Here is a 19,793-nt window from a genome sequence, read left to right as displayed (position 1 = left end):
TGCACAACCCCAACTACAACCCTACCTTAGCATTGAACCACTACGGACTATTGCATATTTTGGGTGTTGTTGCATCTAATATGCCTGTACAGCTACAGCAAGTAAGAATTTTATTGCTCTGGTTCATATCTGGTGCACATGACAAATAAACACTTTCTCTCTTAAATGAATTTCAATTAATCGCAAGAATGAATTAAGCTTTGAATACAAGCACGGCATCATTTGCTTCCTGAGTGAGTGCTATTGCTGCATAATGTGAAACAGGTTATTTTCTGTTTAATTGCCTGTGAAAGTGGTATTGCAAAGTTCTCAAATATAATTCACTCTATCAATGCGAGTTGGGATGTCAATAAATGTGACACATTTGCAGGAGGTAATATAGTTATGATCATGGTTTTATAATATGATACCATTCATGACTTACAAATGTTTTACTGTCTTCGTGTTGTAATCTTTGCATGTCGTGTGGCTATGCTTTCATAGAATGTGATGGTAATAATAATAATGAATGGTGGAGCCAAATAATTTGAGCATGAGAGGTGCAGAAGGGTGCGAGTTGCTGTTGAACTAGACAGATGAGGTTTGAATCAATGATCTAGGCACGTGAGTTTGAATCACAGGAAAACTAAATTCAAGTAATGAAAACATCTAAAAATAAAACAAAACCAAATTTGTGTAATGGCAGCACTTGAAATTGGGGAATTCAGTGTTCATACCGTTGGATTGTGAGCTACCTGATGAGATGCTGTTCTTCCAGTTTACAAGTGGTCTCACTCTGGCAATGGAGGAGGCCCAGGACGGAAAGGTTCTCGTGGGAAAGGGAAGGGGAGCTAAAATGGTTAATGACCATTCCAGCAGGCCTTGAAGGATTGAGTATAAATGTTTGGCAAAATGGTCGCTTTGTTAACACTTGCTCTCGCTGATGTAAAGGCCATATCATGAGCACCAAATGCAATGGACAAGGCTGGAAGAGGTGCACGTAAACCTCTATCTCACCTGGAAGGGCTGCTGGACCTGCTGAATGGAAGTGAGACTGGAGTAGGGAAACTATTAGATCATGTTTAACAACTCATCCGATTCACTAATGTGACATCCTTACCCTATTGACCTGTATGTGACCCCGCCCCATAGATATGGTTTACTCTTAACAGCCTTCTTAGTTCAGGGATAGACAATAGATGCTGGTGACATCCATATACTTGAGTGAATTAATTTGGTAAAAATAATTGACAGTGATTATGTTACAAGTCACACAGATGTATTAGCTGGTGAGTTCCAATCCCACTACGCTTCAATAACAGAGAGCCCTAATCACGATCCCTTAACAATCAATTACACTGCCATCATTGACTTCACAATCTAGGTTCAATGTGGATCAGAAATGCAGTTGGACCAGCCATTGTAATACAAGACCAGGTCAGAGACTGGTCATTCTGTAGTGAGCCTCTTGCCTCTTGAACAGCCCTCTCTTCTTTCCAGCAAATGCATGGCACAAATCAGAATGTGCTGCAACATTTTCCACTGCCTTTCTCAATTGCTGTACGTGGTGTATCAAATACAAGCGAACCTAGCAACTTTCCAAGGCTCTTTTTGAAGACACAGGGAACTGCAGGTGTGCTGCTGAAACGATTTGACCTGTTTATGTAAAGATACATCCAAAGATGTTGCCTGATCCGTTGAGTTACTCCAGCAGATAGACACAAAAAGCTGGAGTAACTCAGCGTACTCTAGCACTTTGTGTCTATCTTTGGTATAAACCAACATCTGCAGTTCTTTGTTTCTACATATTGATCTGCTCGTGTAAACAGGAATGGCTGCAATAGATCAGGTGGATGCTTGAATTTCTGTTTTGTTTCAATAACAATTACATTAAATTAACACATTTAATAACAGAATAACTCAGGTGACACTTATGCATCGTGCTCGTGCACCGTCCAACCATGATTGTTCTTTGCAAGAGCAGGTTTTTGGCAGCTAGATTTTTACTTAATTTGACCAGATTGACATCATAATATTCCGAGCAATCGGCGTGACGTCTGAATGTTAAGTGTGAACTCTGAAATAATCAGTTTGGGGAATTTCGAGCGTTTTTTTTCTCTTTCTGGGTCACGGCAAGGGCGGCGTTCGTACTATTTTTGGTTGTGAGGTCAAACATCTGGTACCCAGGCGGAGGTCTGGGTGGCTGGGTGTATAGTCTGCAGGTGATGGATCTAGCTGAGAATTGCTGAGCGCTATCTCGGGGCTGACCACATCGTGTTCCCGTTTCGGCATCTGCTAAATTGAATGTGAGGAATTTGTATTGGCACGACGCCCGCTACCAGTGGTTACTATATCATCGAAGTCAGTCTTTACTCGTAGCATTGGGAAAGTGAGAATTCATGCCTCCGGAAGCGACAGTTTGTCTGTGCATTCACCTCAATGAAGTTTTGTCCGTGATTTCTCACAGTCAGCAAACTCTTTAGGACACGAAATCTTTGATAGACACAAAATGCTGGAGTAACTCAGCGGGTTTCTGATGATGGGGGGACGGGGGACGACGACGGACAGCTTCTGAAGAAGGGTTTCGACCCGAAACGCCACCCATTCCTTCTTTCCAGAGATGCTGCCAGTCCCGCTGAGTTACTCCAGCATTTTGTGTCTATCTTCGGTGTAAACCAGCATCTGCAGTTCCTTCCTGCAGAAGTTCTTTGCACGGCCCGAGTTACAGGAGGCGGCGGTGATGGGGGAGGGAGGTGAGGGAACATGAATACATACACAGACCTTTGCAAGGGAGGTGTGAGCGTTGTTACGATTTGTTGGCAGAAGGCGCCAGGCTATTTCCGAAATGTCGCTGCATAATAATACGAAACCATCGAGAGGAGTCTGCGGCGCGGACTTTGATCATCTCGGCTCTCTTCTCAGGGGTGCGCACCTATCTCCCTGTGGAAGGTAGACACAAAATGCTGGAGTAACTCAGCGGGTCAGGCAGCATCTCGGGAGAGAAGGAATGGGTGACGTTTCGGGTCGAGACCCGTATCTCCCTGTGGAAGTCATGTCATTTAATGTCTGCAGCGTCCGCTCCATCTCCGATGCTACACTGACGCTCGGTGCAGCCAACCGGGGGGCTCTGGGGGGAGAGGACCACAATCTGGGCTCCTTCCGTTGTTGAATATTGAGGGGACACCCCACAAACTAGGGAACTAGGGAAACGATATCACACGAGGGGCAAGAGTGTTTTGTGTAAAGCCAGATGTTAACACTTCTAACCATGACACTATTGAAGCGATCTCAACCATGACACGATCTCAAATTTGTATGAAGAGTTTATTTAGTTTTTGGTTTGTACATTTTTTTTCATTCTAAATTAAATTAATTTCTGAAATTTAAAAAAAAAACCAGGAAAAGTAATCACCCCACAAAAGCTCAATCGCTCAAAAAATTAGTATTGTCTTTACCTTTTCCAAATGAATTCATTGTTGGCTAATGATATACAGATGTCACTGGCATTTCAAATGTGAACCTGCGTCTGAGATCTGATTATAAAAATAATAAAGAAGTGCATCACGTAGTATAAATATAGTTTAATACGTTTCAAAACTACTGTTGGACTCTTGGCTGTTTCCCTTTCGCCCATTCCAACATTTAGTTGCCCCCAAAAGTTTATCGACGACAAATTTCTATTGAGTCTGTTGAACGGTTCAACAGATGGGAAGGCGCTTTTCTTGGTCTGGCTGTGGCATGCTGGTACATCACCCACCAGCCCCGGGACGCCGTGTTTGTACAGCCCACGATCTGTATCCATTTGGTGTTTGGTTAACACTGGTGGTGGGATACGCACTGGGCGTGGTGTTGGCTGCTTTACCGGCTAGATGTCTCTCCCTCGTCCCCACACCACCACATTGCTGCATTCCGCCTTTTTTGTTATCGAATAGACCTCTCCAGGTTTCTGATGGGATTGGGGGGGGGGGGGGGGGACAGACAGACAGAAAACGGACAATGGAGTAAACGTTCGTTTCTCTTTTAACGTGTAAACACACTTTCAGATGTCTAACCTGAAGCTAAACGTTTATTGTGACAGTCTCCGACCAATCGGAGCGAGGAGATGGCCCTCATAAAAACTCTTGTCTTGATTAGTGGAAGCGCGAGTATCCATTCGGACGCCAGATACTGCAGCCGGGAGCTGTAGAGCGAGGGCTGCGGTTCGTTCCTCGGGGATAATATTATTAGAATCTCCAAAGTGTAGTGGATGTGGTGCGAGCGGTGGGCTTGACTGCCTTTGACTTGTGTTGACAGAGCGCCGTGGCGGTACGATTGCTGGCGCGGGGAGCGCTCCATGCAGGATTCACCCCGGCCAGGCTCACCATGACTGGGCTTCACCTCCTCTTGGCTGCTGCTTTGCTCTCAAGCTTTTCCCAGAGCTTAGTGCAGGCAAACTCCTGGTGGTAAGTACCCCAAAGTTTCGCACTTTATTTTCCTGTCAAGTAACGGGCCAGCACTCTCGTATGAGTTTCATGATCAAAGTTAGTTAATTTCGAGCGCTGGGTGGGAGGGAGCGGTGATGTGGGGTCAGTAATGATTACAGTAAAAACACACACACATAGTACATAGCGAGGCGGGATAGCGATGTTAGATACTGTGGAACTTTGTTGCAATTAATCGGTTTTAATAGCGGGCCCCCACTTGAAGAAAGATGCAGAATTTAACATTGTAAACAAATTTCGGGAAACAGGTTAAATGTAGGTTAATCGTTGATGGATACAGGTTATATCATTGCCAATATTGTGCTGAAAGGGCAATTTACCGCCTGTCAGTGCAGTGCACTGAGGTCTTAGATTTTTTGGAACCCTTGATCAAACTCTAGAGGTGTATTATCCCTTATAAACTAGCTGGCAAGCACGCGTGAGCGAGCGGTCGCTTACAAAATAATTATGCACTGCGATTTTCAGTCACAATATTGACCATTTATTGGTACTGTATATCTTGAAAAATACGTTTTCCACATGTGAAAAATACAATCCACAGTAGATGATTTCATACAAATTTAAAAAATGTTTTCTTAAAACGAATAGTTTTTTTTCCCTTTAAGTAAACTCTAATCAATTAACAGAGCCGGGGATAGTCCTGATTGTGAACCGTATTTTGCTTAGAAATGTAAAGAAAAACATATTTAAACAAATACTGAGCTCATTTTGCAAAGTAAATGAACATTATTGAACAAGACAATTTCAACATTCACTCTGTAAGATAATGCCCATTCTCCTAATAAACATGTTTTTCAATCCACTTTTAGGTCTTTGGCTATGAACCCAATTCAACGGCCTGAGATGTATATTATTGGCGCCCAACCTCTCTGCAGCCAACTGAACGGCCTGTCGCAGGGACAGAGGAAATTATGCCAGCTGTACCAAGATCATATGGTTTACATTGGCGAGGGGGCAAAGACGGGCATCAAGGAATGCCAGTACCAGTTCAGGCAGAGGCGATGGAATTGCAGCACTGTAGATAACACCTCCGTGTTTGGAAGGGTAATGCAGATAGGTGAGACTTTCCACTTCAGTACATAACAAAAGAGGGTTATATGAAACAGAGGTTTAGCACGCAAGTGTTAGATCCGTTTTGTTCGTCCCCTTTGAACAAAAGTGCAGCCGAACCCTTTTCTCTGGAAGCGCGACCCTGCGAGTCATTAGTCCTTGTCGTCTAGGGCTATAGTAAGGTGTCGCCTCGATTCATTGTCCCTGGCTTTTTGAAATTCAATTATCCATTCACAGGGTTTCGAGAAATCCGGGACTAGATTGATGTTACCGACACGCAGTGTAATAAATGGAGGTGTCAGTCAGGGGGCTGGGGGAGAGTGGAGCCGAATTCCATGTGCAGAGCAGATGGATTGGCAACTTGGCCACAGTTCCAGGGCACCTCTATTCTTTCCACCGCTTTCCTTTAACCGCTTCTTTCTGGTTCTTGGAGGGGGAGGGGTTGCTTTTGTTTATGGAGTGTGTGTATCCTCCCCTCAGATGTGTTGTCACTTGTCAGGAAAGTCATTCATTTAAAAAAAAGTGACGGCTGAAGGCGCTGTATCCAAGTTCGTTCGCTCATTTTGTAGAATGTTTGCCCACAGTTATACTAGAGGCCAGCCAAGATCTGTGCACCTGCACTTCGCTCACCAATACCCCCTTCCCCCAACCCCCACTTCTCCCTCCCCGTTGTGCGTTTTGAAGATGTTGAAAATGCCCATTATTTAGTATGAATTTGTTCCTGCTGATTTGCAGGAGTGGCATTCAAAATATAATTGAATACCCCCGTGATAAAAATAGAGGAGACTGCAGATGCTGGAATCCTGTGTAGAACATAGTGTTGGAGTTACTCAGCCTAACCCGCTAAGTCACTCCAGCACGTTTGTGTTCTACCCGATAAAAATAATATGAATTTAGCTTGTTTTTCAGAAGAACTGAGTAACAGAAACGAGAGTTTCATCACATGGGATTAACGTTTGGAATAAAAATCGATGCGCCACACAAGTGTATTTCAATAAGATTAAATTAAAATATTGGTTTTCTCTTTAAGATAAGTGACGTTAAAGTAACACCGTTTTATTTGCCTATTAAAGTCTAATAGTTTAATGACTAAAAATCTCCTCTTAAATTATCCACTGGGGGGAAAAGTGTTAGTTCTGCTGATCTGGGATGACTCTGGGGCATGGATGTTTACAAATAGAAACTGTGATATTTCTTAAAAGGTAAGAGGGAGCAGATGGAAGAGGCACTATACCATGAACATGGCAGGACCATTCACCTAACAGTTGACTGTTTTCTCACTTGTATTTGTAATATATTAAGAACCTTTTCAATAACCCAATTGTTTGTATTTCTTTGTCTTTCCTGGGCTTATAAAATTAGCTGCCTGTAATGTTTTGAAATTAAATTAAATATGTTTTAACTAAGCATCATTTTTCATTTTGGGCTAACCTGCCTTTTAGATGTAAAAATAATAGTTAATGTACCATCAATATTCCACCTATTACTACTTTTGCAGAAGCTTTATAATTCAGATACTAATAGAATTTAATCTTCAATATGTGCAAAAAGTAATGTTTAACATATTCAAATATAGAAAGCATCATGAAATGGACTTAAGAACTGTTTGTACTGGATATTTGCTGATTTAAACTTTCAGCAATCAATACTTCTTCGTGAATGCCATTAACTATTTAGTGATTACCCCTAATAAAATGTTGTTTATTGATTACTTTTGCCATTTTATAACTGACCTTCAAATCCATTACCTATTTTAAATCTCACAATCACCAATCGCAAATACTATTCCCTTATATATATTCCTGCTTTAATTATGGTTTATCTTTTTTTGTATTTGGGGGGGAATGAGTCATTTGTCATAATTCTTCACTTTAATTGATATACAGTGAAAATAAAACTTAATTCGATAGTTGGAGTGTATGTCAAAATGAACAATTTTTTAGATATAGTCACCATTGCCTTGGATGTGAAAATGACCCAACCCCCCCCCCCCCCCCCCCCTCCAACTAGGAACATAAAACAGTACAGCGCAGGAACAGGCCCTTTGGCCCACAATATTAATGCTAATTAACATCAAATAGGTTACAACTAGAATGTTAAGTGAATATTTTGCATTGGTCTTTATCAAGAACAAAGATACAACCAAAAATCTAAATAGAATTAGTGGCAGCAGAAATAATGCATGGGGTGAAAATTGTAAAGCGGGGTGTACTGAAATGCCTGGCAATACTTAAATGTAACAAGCCATTTGGTTCAGGTAGATGCATCCCATATTGCTAGGGGTGCAGATTGCAGAAGGCTTGCCATAACTTTCCAATCTGCCTTGTGTCCAGGGAAGTGACAGAGGTCTGGAAAATAACAAATTTAACATAGAAACTTAGAAAATAGGCGCATGAGGAGGCCATTCGGCCCTTCGAGCTAGCACTGCCATTCATTGTAATCATGGCTGATCATCCACAATCAGTAACCTGTGCCTGCCTTCTCCCCTTGATTGCACTAGGCCCTAGAGCGCTATCTAACTATCTTTTAAATTGATCCAGTGAATTGGCCTCCACTGCCTTCTGTGGCAGAGAATTCCACAAATTCACAACTCTAGGTGAAAAAGTTTCTTCTCACCTCAGTTTTAAATGGCCTCCCCTTTATTCTTAGACTGTGGCCCCAACATTCTGAATGCTTTCCTTTAACAGCTGAGGTCGAGTAGGTCAGATAAAACTGTACAGAATACCAGTTTGAGTACTGCATGGAGTTCTTCCCACCCCTTTACAGCACAAAGGGTGCAGAGGAGATTTCTGAGAATGTTGCTGGGACTGGCAGATTGTAGCTATGAGGAAAGATTGGAAAAGCTAGGGTTCTTTTCTTTGGAACTGTGGAGGTTAGGCAGACTTTGTAGGAGTGTATAAAAATTTAGAGAAAATAAATGAGAAGAACCTATTTCCTTTAGTAAAGAAATCAAAAACTGGGGTTGTAGATTTAAATTGGTAGGGAATTAGAAGGATGAGGAAAAATGATCTTTTGCCTGGGTGATGGTGGGGGAGTCTTTTACATTAACTATACTTTCTTTTGTCCTTTTTCAGGTAGCCGAGAGACGGCTTTCACTTATTCTATATCGGCAGCAGGAGTAGTGAATGCAATAAGTCATGCATGCCGTGAAGGAGAGCTCTCAACCTGTGGGTGCAGTCGTGCTGCCAGACCCAAAGAACTTCCCCGAGATTGGCTGTGGGGCGGCTGCGGGGACAATGCAGAATATGGCTACAGGTTTGCCAAAGAATTTGTGGATGCCAGAGAGAGGGAGAAAAATTACCCCAAAGGCTCAGAAGATCATGCCAGGACGCTAATGAACCTGCAAAACAATGAAGCTGGCAGGAGGGTAAGAAATGGATAGAGATGCTTTATCATTTACCCCTGGTATATATTTATCATGGAGATAAATATATTTCCATTCCCTGCCCTTTCCCAAAGTGTTCTATTGTCTATTGTTTATCACGTTCTTTCCATCTGTGCATTTCTACATCATGTTCCCTCATAAATAGTTTTGCCTCCGTTCCAACCATCACGATATATCTACCTTTTAATATATCTTTAAATATTCATTTGTTGATCCACCTACCTATTGACCACTCAACCATTCACTTTTAGTTTGGTTTTTGATATTGCATTTTGACAATTGTACTTTGGAATTGTAGGTAGCTTTGATTATTTTCATTGTTCTTTTAAGTTTTAATAATTTATGTACATAAAGATGAACATTTACCACCTATATTCTCTATGAGATTCTTAACTGTTAATCAGGTTAAAATGTCATCTTGATGTAAACCTTCCCATGAGTAAAGGTTATGTTTGGTAAATTCTATCAACATCATTCTATCTATTTTCCCTGCTGGAATCTCGGAGAATAATTTATATATACATCATATTATTTTATGATTGGTGTCTAGACTACCTGAAAGTAAATGTATTGGGAATGAGATTTGATTTGCAATTTCTATTCTGAAATCTGTTGGAAAAACAGCAAAAGAAAAATCAAAATCTCCTACTGGGGTTGCTTAGTTTGGGACATTTATTAGGTAATAATAAAGAACGTTTGTAAAGCTTGCAAAGAATGGAGGAGTGTACTAGTTCTCTGGTAGTTACTGGGTCGAATCACTATTAATTAATATGACTGTTGGACCAAGTGATCGAGTGCTTGCAGGTTCCTGCTGAAATTAATCTGTTCCTGTTTTGACTTCTGTGGGCTTCTCTCTGGCTTTACTTCACATCTGCTTCGACAGGCAAGAGTCCTGCAACTTAATAAAATTCAAAAAGACTGTAGAACCTTCTCCTATCCCCTCTCCCATCAGGCAAAAGGGTATAGAAGTGTGAAAAGGCACACCTCCAGATTCAGGGACAGTTTCAGGGACATTAGGCAACTGAATCATCCTACTACAACCAGAGCTGAACTACTATCTACCTCTTTGGAGATCCTCGGATTATCCTTGATAGGACTTTGCTGGCTTTACCTTGCACTAAGCGTCATTCCCATATCATATATCTGGCTCGATTATAATGTATTGTCTTTCTGCTGACTGGATAGTAAAAGCTTTTCACCTTGGTACACGTGACAATAAAATAAACTGTAAATCCAAAATAAAAGCAGAAAATGCTGGAAACACTCAGTTGGTCAGGCCACATCATAGGAAGAGAAACAGAGTTACTATTTCATGTTGAAGATCCTTTGTCAGAACAGTCTTCAGATAGATTGTGATTATGTTATAGTAGTATAAAAAAATAAACATATAGGTAAAAATAAATCAATAATGGGCTGGATCATAGTTTACTCCATGCACTCAGCACGTGGTCTACTGTTAAATTTTACCTCTTAATCTTTGTCCCCTGCCAGTTCCTAAGCCATCTCATCATTACTGCTGGGCCTCTACTTGCTGGAGTTTAAAAGGATGAGGGGGGACCTCATTGAAACTTACCGAATAGTGAAAGGCATGGATAGAGTGGATGTGTTTAGGATGTTGTCCACTAGTGGGAGAATCTAGGACCAGATGTCATAGCCTCAGAATTAAAGGACTTTTCTTTAGGAAGGAGATGAGGAGGAATTTCTTTAGTCGGGGGGTAGTGAATCTGTGGCATTCTTTGCCACAGAAGGCTGTGGAGGCCGTCAATCGATATTTTTAAGGCAGAGATAGATAAATACTTGATTAATAGGGGTTATGGTGAGAAGGCAAGAGAATGGGGTTAGGAGGGAGAGATAGATCAACCATGATTGAATGGTGGAGTAGACTTGATGGGCCGAATGGCCTAATTCTGCTCCTATCACATGAACATATACTACGTTGTGTAACTGTCTTGCCACCAATCCGAGCTGGATTCTGCCCTGAAAACCTCTGAGGCTCTTGACATATTTTGTGGGCTCAACGTTACTTTAAATGCATTTCTACCTGAAACAAGTTATACAACTGCAAGCTGTTATCTGCAGAGGGCAGCAACAGGTATGTTTCTTGTGTTGTGTGGTAAGATATCCAAGGGCTGCCTGTGTAGGTCTACATGTCACCACCTTCATGCTAAGTTCATGGAAATTAGGCCAAAACCAAACCTAGGATTTCTCAGCAATTCTATTTAGCACCATATCCTGCTCTTGGAACAAAATATACCTCTTATCGAGTGCACACTACCTTTTATTCTGTCTTAAATTACTTGAAATTTGCTGCTTTATTTTTCTCATACAATTTTTTTTCCATGTTCACTCTTGGTAGGACATGAGTCTGTTTCTGACAGTATCTCACCAATTATGCAATTATATTCTAACATCATTTTTTCATGAGCAATCGGGACCATGAATCCTAATCCTTATGTTCCCTACAGCCCATAGAAATAGTGTTACTAATTTTGCACCTGGAATTAACAGATTTGTTGGGCGTTATTCATAAATGGGCATTGATATATCTGATTTGTTTCATTAAACTCAACTTCTAAAGGTAGTTTTGTCCTTTTATTCCAGGCTGTGTATAATCTGGCAGATGTGGCATGCAAGTGCCATGGCGTTTCTGGCTCCTGCAGCCTGAAGACATGTTGGCTTCAACTGGCTGATTTCCGGAAGGTGGGTGATCTGTTGAAAGAAAAGTATGACAGTGCAGCTGCCATGAAGATCAACCGCAAAGGGAAACTGGAACTGGTAAACAATCGCTTCAACGCTCCCACGGCAGATGATCTCGTTTACCTTGACCAGAGCCCTGACTATTGTGTGAAGAATGAGACCACAGGTTCACTGGGCACAACAGGCCGCCTCTGTAACAAGACGTCGGAGGGCATGGATGGCTGTGAGCTAATGTGCTGCGGGAGGGGTTACGACCAGTTCAAGACCGTACAAGTCGAAAGATGCCATTGTAAATTCCATTGGTGCTGCTACGTCAAATGCAAAAAGTGCACCCAGATAGTTGATCAGTTTGTTTGCAAATAACTCAAAACGAACCGTCTGTTGTAACGAGCACCCAAAGGTCTCCACTTGTCCAAGCACAAGTGCTAACATGGTGAATGTATGCATCCTTATACTTCAGAAGAGAAACAGAATCACTTACCAGATAAAATGAACATCTTTATAATCACTTCTAAAAGAATATACGTGTATATATTTATATATATAAAATTAACTGGATCTAGTTACTGCACTCTGCTTTTAGCTTCTCTGGATCTCCTTGTACAACGTATAGGAGTGTAGCAATAATGACCAAGTCTTGTCTGCTGACTATTTATTGAAGATGAGGTCACAAAATTTTGCATTCTGACCTAATTTAATTCAGTCTTGAAAGCCATCTTTTGTCTTCTCCCATCAGCATTTCCACCAGCTATTTCATTAAAGTACCGTATCTGTTGTAAATAAACAAGCAGCAGCCTAACGCCATTAGCCTAGACTGCTCACAAACAAGGAACCTTACAAGTGAACTGAAAGAGAAAGGAAAATTATCCTGTAAGGCGTTGGTACCAGTTTACGTTAATCCATTTTAAGTTGCTTGATCTTTTTTTCTTTCAAATAGCTGTAAGTGTATTTTGTATTTTGCAACCTAATAACCTGCACTGTTGTTTTGCAAAATTTATTATCCATCTTTGCAAGATTCTTGAATACCTTTTCCTTACATTCTGCACAAATGTGTATATATGCTTGTACTTAAAATATGTGCCAGAATGAACACAGGCATGTCCCTACACTTATACTGCGACTTCAATTTGTGCAAAGATACATATTTTAAGATTAAATATCGTTTGGTTGCATAGAATGTTATAAATATTATTTTTCTCTAATAATAGTTAAAATTTAATGATGGAAACGCAGTTTTAAAATAAAATGTGGAAATTAAAAATGTGGATACTACATTTGTGAGAATAAAACCAAATGAGAAACAAACTTAATAAAACTTATTCTCAAAAAGCTAAAACTCAAAGACGACTGTCCAAAAACAACATCTTTTCATTTGCTAATATCTATTGACTTTTAATGTGTCAATGTGTTTTTATCAGCTGATGATGGATAGTAAATTCTAAAAGTGTAAATGAGAACCTGTATATATCTAATTAATAGAGACATCGAGCAGGAGTACATTTTGCTCTTTAAGCCTGCTCTACTATCTTATTACCATTTTCCTGCCCTCTCTCTTGATGCCTTTGTGTCTAGAAATCTATCTATCCCTTAAATGTATTAAGTGACTTCAACAGCTTCACCACCCTTTGAAGGAATACATTTCCCCTCATCTCAGCCTTAAGTATTTGCAAGGTAAACACCCTACATCTAGCCAATTCACCTCTGACAGGATTTTGCTTGTTTCCATGAAATCTCTCAATTGTTGTTAACTCTAGTGAATATAGGTCTACTCAATCCAATCTCACATCCTACAACAATCCCACCATGCCAGGAGTCAATCAGATGAGCCTCCCTCAGCAGCAAATATATTTCTTAAATCGGGAAACACAAAATAGCACACAATACTCCAGATGGCGGCACAGTAGCGCGGTGGTAGGGCTGCTGCCTTACAGCGTCAGAGACCCACTTTCGATCCTGACTACGGGTGCTGTCTGTACGGAGTTTGTACGTTCTCCCCGTGACCTGCGTGGGTTTTCTCCAGGAAGTTTCAGTTTCCTCCCACACTCCAAAGACTTACAGGTTTGGAGGTTAATTGATTTGGTGAAATTGTAAAAATTGTTCCTAGTGTGTAGGATGGTGTTAGTGTGCAGCAATTCCTAGTCGTTGTGGACTCGGTGGGCTGAAGGGCCTGTTTCCGCGCTATGTCTTTAAACTAAACTAAACTAAAATGTGGTCACTAAAGCCCTGTAATAAGAAATATTTGCTTTTAGTGACCAGGATATTGAACTCCAGATTCTTTTCCACAACAACATATCTCAATCTATCGAAATAATGTTCTGCTTTCTTTTTTTTCGCAAAGTCGATTTATTCATATTATATTACATTTGTATATGCTCACAATTCTCTTCAATTCTCTGTATCATCCTTAAAACCCCAGCAAGTTAAATCTCTAGTTGGCAAATGTTACCGTTCATTCATACATCCAATCATTGGATGTGTATTGTGAATCACTGGTGCCAGGCACCCCCCCTGTGGTAATCCACTGGTAACCTACTGCCACCCTGAAAGGAATCATTTATTCCTACTGTTTCTTGTCTGTCAACCAATTTTCAATCCCTGCCAGTATACTACACCCAATCCCATGTGCAATCATTATGCAATCTACCATTTCATGTGGAAGTTTATCAAAAGCCTTCTAAAAATCCAAATACCACCATAGTTGGGTTTCCCTTGTGTATTCTACATCGTCAAAAACTCCAGTGTTTGTCAAACACAATTTTCCTTTCAAAAATCAATATGGACTTTGTCCAGTTATGAAATCCTTCATAATCACATTATAACAGTGTTTAGCCTTTTCCTCACTGATGAAGATAGGCTAAATCGGCTGTAGAGTCAAAGCTATACAGCATGGAAACAGGCCCTTCGGTCCACCTTGTCCATGCTGCCCAAGTTGGCATACTGAGCTAATACTATTTGTAGTTTAATGCTTTCTCTCAATACTAGAGTAATTAATGGGATTATCATTACCACCCTCTAATCTGCAGGAGCCATTTCTCAATATATATTGAATTTTGAAAGATGATAACCAATGTAACCTTTATTTTCATGGCTATTTTAAAAATATTCTGGATGCAACCCTGTGGATTTTATGACCTTAGTTTCTCTGGCACTTTTCTCCCGTAATTGATTCCCCTCACTTCTTTTCATTATATATCGGATGGAATATTTGTGACATCTAGTAATCTTACGCCTGTGTGTTAATGCACTATCTGCAAAAACTTTGAAATTGTTTGAAAGAATGAATGTGGGAGTTGATTGAAGAATTATTTTTACAATTTAATTGTTTACATTGTATTGGGATGATTATGTATTGCTATTTAACAATATTTTTTCATCTCACATGCCTGCATTTCATTTCAATACAAGAAACACATAAGCCATTCGCTTAGTTACTGTCTGGATCTAAAGTAAAACTGTCATTATACTTTTTAATTAACACAGGTTTGGTAGCTATAAATTATTTAACATAACATCTAATTTGATAACAAGCCTTTCTTCATTACGAAGTTTTTTAAAATGGCATCCTTACCTCAAACAACTATAATAAAGATTTTGGAGAATTCTTCATGTTCTTGTTTATTTTGCCTTTGAGATTAATATTTCGCTGTTTGATGTTAGAATATCTGCATACATGGGGTTGCTTTGTTCCACCAATTAAATTAAGCAGTTTTTAATTCTAATAAAAGATTTCCATCCTGTATCTTTTAAAATCTCAAGCAGTGCATTTTATACTCGTTTATGATACAAGAATTAAATAATTATACAGATGATCTGTCAATTTCAACAAGATAGGCAGTCCAGGAGGTTTAAACTTGTTTTGTTTTTAAAACTTGGTCTGACTCCAGCATTCAAAAACAGTAAATCTCCAGCTCTCACTTGAGACGTTTAGAAATATTATGACGGTCTTGATTTAATTTTACGGGATTAAAAAAGTCAACGTTTTATAACCAATTGGATTATTATACCTAGTGAAGCCATACAAAATAACCATTAGGGAAATAAGAATGTCAAGAAACTTCAGAACTAATGTCCTCCTTAAGTTTGGGTTATAACAGATTGCCTTTGCAACAATAGCAATCAAATCATCTGTTGGGAAGATTGGCTTCATAGACATAGTAATAAGTTATTTGGCACACTGCTGTAAATCAAACCAATTTGAGTTTGCAGTATTTAGATTAGTAATTACTTTTGGATTTGCAATCCCATCATACCTAATTTAGACACAACAAAGTTGTACAAGGTAAGAGAAAGCCATGAGCAACAAAGGAGTTAGTGAGGGAACTGCTGTGGGAGTTCATATTAATGAGGCAGAGAATGAGTAGCAGCAGGAAAAACCGGTAAAGTTTCTGAAATAGAAATAAAGTGTATTGGTAGTCTGATATGGCTTTTTCTAATGTTGACACTACTTTTGTTATACCCCAAAACATTTATTGTGAGCAACTCAAATAACATAGCAAACCTATCATTGTATGCTTGGTAAAAATACAGAAAATGCAACTAATTCAGATTATGGCTTTACCAACAGGAATAGATTAGTTAAGAGGTTTAAAATAATTCTGTTTGATATTCCATAAAGGATGGTGGACATGGGTGGACATAGGACATAGATGGTGGATGAGTCTGAAAGGAATTTTAATTGGAATGTGGAGCAGAATTTTTCTTTTGTTCCTGGGTTCAATCCTGATTCAAGCCAGTGCTGAGGTGGAGTTTGCATCATTTCCCCAGCAACTGCATGAGTCTCTTCAGAGGGCTCCAATTTCTGCTTGCATTCCAAAGATGCATGTTCAGCATGTGTTATACCTGTGGCGTGAGATACAAAATCTGCGTAACTTCTTGTTTTCACATGTTAAGCTTGTTCTTTAACAACCATGTTACTTGCTTTGAAGCAATTGATTAACTTTTGCTAGTTTTCTACTTTGTAAATAGATGACTTCTCAACAGCTAGTTGTCAAATTCCACAGCATAGATTTCACTCCCTCAGAACCAAATTTGTATCTGCATAATTTAGCAGACGCTCCAGTGTAAACTGTCTCTGCCTCCACGAATAAACTCCCTCTCTGTGGCCTTTCAACTGCTTGTGAGTAAAATATTTAAGTTAAATCTTGCAACAAGTGATTAATAAATGCATGCCTGTCATGGTGCAGTAAAGCCAACCTCCTCATCATTCCCCCAGTAAATAAGCTTGAAAACTACAGGCAATCCAATATCTGGAATAGCTGAGAAAGTGGGAGAAATGCTCCATAACCAAGCCTGCTTGCACATGCCCCTTTTATGGCCACCGAAGGAGGGCAATGAGAAGGAATGGCAGCTCTGCGTAAATCCAACTGTAGTTTGAGGCAGCAATTCATTCAGCTGCAAGTGTTATAGTGGTACAGCTGGTGGAGCCACTGCCTCATAGTGCCAGAGGCCTGGGTTTGATCCTGACCTCAGGGTCTGTCTATGTGGGGTTTGCATGTTCTCCCTGTGACCACATGGGTTTCTTGCAAGAGCTCCAGTTTCCTCTCATATCCCAAAGACGTGCGAGTTTGTAGATTATTTGGTCACTGTAAATTGCTCTTCGTGTGTAAGGAGTGGATCAGAAAGTGAGATGATATAGAACTAGTCAAGTCAAGTCAAATTTATTTGTCACATACACATACTCGATGTGCAGTGAAATGAAAGTGGCAATGCCTGCGGGTTGTGCACAAAAATAATTACAGTTACAGCATATAAATAAAGTTAATAAGTTACTAAACATAGCACAAAAAGTGTCGACAAAAATTTAGTCTCTGGGGTTATCAAAGTTGACAGTCCTGATGGCCTGTGGGAAGAAGCTCCGTCTCATCCTCTCCGTTTTCACAGCGTGACAGCGGAGGCGTTTGCCTGACCGTAGCATCTGGAACAGTCCGTTACTGGGGTGGCAGGGGTCCCTCATGATCTTGCTTGCTCTGGATCTGCACCTCCTGATGTATAGGTCCTGCAGGGGGACGAGTGTAGTTCCCATGGTGCGTTCTGCCGAACGCACTACTCTCTGCAGGGCCATCCTGTCCTGGGCAGAGCTGTTCCCAAACCAGACTGTAATGTTGCCGGACAGGATGCTCTCTACAGCCCCAGAGTAGAAGCAATGAAGGATCCTCAGCGACACTCTGAATTTCCTCAGTTGTCTAAGGTGGTAAAGGCGCTGCTTAGCCTTACCCACCAGTGCGGCAATGTGCGTTGCCCACGTCAGATCCTCTGCGATGCGGACTCCCAAGTATTTGAAACTGCTCACCCTATCCACAATAGACCCATTTATCTCCAGTGGCGTGTACGTCCTTGGATGTTTAGCCCTTCTGAAGTCCACAATCAGCTCCTTTGTTTTAGTGACATTCAAGAGGAGGCTATTGTCCTGACACCAGAGTGCCAGATCAGCCACCTCCTCCCGGTAGGCCTTCTCATCGTTGTTGGAGATCCGGCCCACCACCACAGTGTCATCAGCAAACTTGATGATGGAGTTTGAGCTGAACCTGGCCCTACAGTCATGTGTGTACAGGGAGTACAGTAGGGGGCTAAGGACGCAGCCCTGGGGGGATCCTATGTTCAGGGTGAGGGAGCTAGATGTGTGTCCCCCATCCTGACCACTTGGGGCCTGGCAGTGAGAAAGTCCAGGACCCAGGCACACAGAGGGGTGCTAAGCCCCAGTTCCAGCAGCTTCTCAACCAGTCTGCTGGGGACTATTGTGTTGAATGCTGAACTAAAGTCAATGAACAGCATCCTCACATAGCCCCCCTGGCTGTCCAGATGAGAGAGAGCTGTGTGTAGAACCTGGGAGACCGCATCATCCGTGGACCTGTTCGGACGGTATGCGAACTGTAGTGGGTCCATGTTGCGAGGAAGGAGGGCGCAGATGTGCTTCTTGACTAGCCTCTCCAAGCATTTCATGACAACCGAGGTGAGGGCCACCGGTCGGTAGTCATTTAAACACGCTGGAGAGGCATTCTTTGGCACCGGTACAATGATGGATCTTTTGAAGCATGCAGGGACCACGGACTTTGCCAAGGAGAGGTTGAATATTGTGGTGAGCACTGGAGCAAGCTGAGTAGCACAAGACTTTAGTACTCGCCCAGATATACCATCTGGGCCTCCAGCTTTCCTCGTGTTCACACGCGTCAGAGCCCACCTCACCTCATGCTCGGACACCGAGAATGTGTGCACATCCCCGGCGGTGGATCCCCCTCCAGCCTCGCTAGCCAGCGCCCCTTCGGTGCTGTTTTTAGACGGCGAGCTGGTGGTGTTACCCGTCTCAAACCGTGCGTAAAAAGAGTTCAGGTCATCAGCTAAGGAGGAGCCGGCACTTCCGGTTGAGGGGGTGCTGGACCTGTAGCTAGTTATAGTCCGTAGCCCCTGCCAAAGGCGCCTGGTGTCCTGCTGCTCCATCTGTGACTCCATCTTGTCCCGGTACCTCTTTTTTGCATCCTTCACTGCCCTTCGCAGTCGGTAGGACTCTCCCTTGTAGTCGTCCATGTTGCCGGATGCCAGGCCGGAGTTGTAAGCAGCGGTGCGAGCATTCAAGGCCACGCGAATAGACCTGTCCACCCAGGGTTTTTGGTTAGGTAAGATACTGACCCTTACCGTGGGGATGATGGTATCGGCTATTGTGGCAATGAAGTCCGTAACCGCTTCCGCAAACTCATTTACGTCTCTGGAACTTGCTTGGAACATGTTCCAGTCGACTTCGCTCAGTGCATCTTGCAGCATGGCCTCTGAATGGTCAGCCCACCGCTTTACGTCCCTCGTCACTGTCGCTTCCCGTACTATCCGTTGTTTGTACTCTGGCAGCAGGAAAATGGCAGCGTGGTCAGATTTCCCAAAAGGAGGGAGAGAAACGGCCTTGTAGCCTTTCCTGAACGGCGTGTAGCAGTGGTCCAAAGTTCTTTCCCCCCTGGTGACACACGTGATGTGTTGGTAGAAGTTGGGCATGACCTTTTTGAGATTTCCCCTATTGAAGTCTCCAGCCACCAGCACAGCCGCATCAGGGTTCTTGTTTTGGTGTTGACACAACACATCGTGTAGGGTGGACAGTGCCACGTCGGTGTCCGCATGCGGTGGGATATAGACGGCTGTGATGATCACCGAGCTGAACTCCCGGGGTAGGTAGAATGGTCGGCATAGGATAGTTAGATGTTCCAGGTCCGGCGAGCAGG

The 19,793-nt window shown here is 41.8% G+C and overlaps 1 protein-coding gene across 3 annotated transcripts in view; it reads left to right on the top strand.

Annotated features, from left to right (window-relative positions):
- The window catches only part of wnt5b (wingless-type MMTV integration site family, member 5b), an 81,577-nt gene extending 66,431 nt beyond the window's left edge, over positions 1 to 15,146 (top strand). For all 3 annotated transcript variants that reach the window (XM_078416808.1, XM_078416810.1, XM_078416809.1), the window contains exons 2-5: positions 4,273 to 4,421; positions 5,270 to 5,517; positions 8,585 to 8,877; positions 11,497 to 15,146. In XM_078416808.1, coding sequence (XP_078272934.1) covers positions 4,273 to 4,421; positions 5,270 to 5,517; positions 8,585 to 8,877; positions 11,497 to 11,955 — 1,149 coding nt within the window. In that variant the 3' untranslated portion in view covers positions 11,956 to 15,146. The remainder of the gene's footprint in view (positions 1 to 4,272; positions 4,422 to 5,269; positions 5,518 to 8,584; positions 8,878 to 11,496) is intronic.
- The last annotated feature ends 4,647 nt before the right edge of the window (positions 15,147 to 19,793 follow it).

The sequence above is a fragment of the Rhinoraja longicauda genome, chromosome 20 (genome assembly GCF_053455715.1).
Source record: "Rhinoraja longicauda isolate Sanriku21f chromosome 20, sRhiLon1.1, whole genome shotgun sequence".
In the NCBI taxonomy this organism is placed as follows: Eukaryota; Metazoa; Chordata; class Chondrichthyes; order Rajiformes; family Arhynchobatidae; genus Rhinoraja; species Rhinoraja longicauda.
Note: the sequence above shows the minus strand (reverse complement) of the source record. Positions and strands in the feature narration are given on the sequence as shown.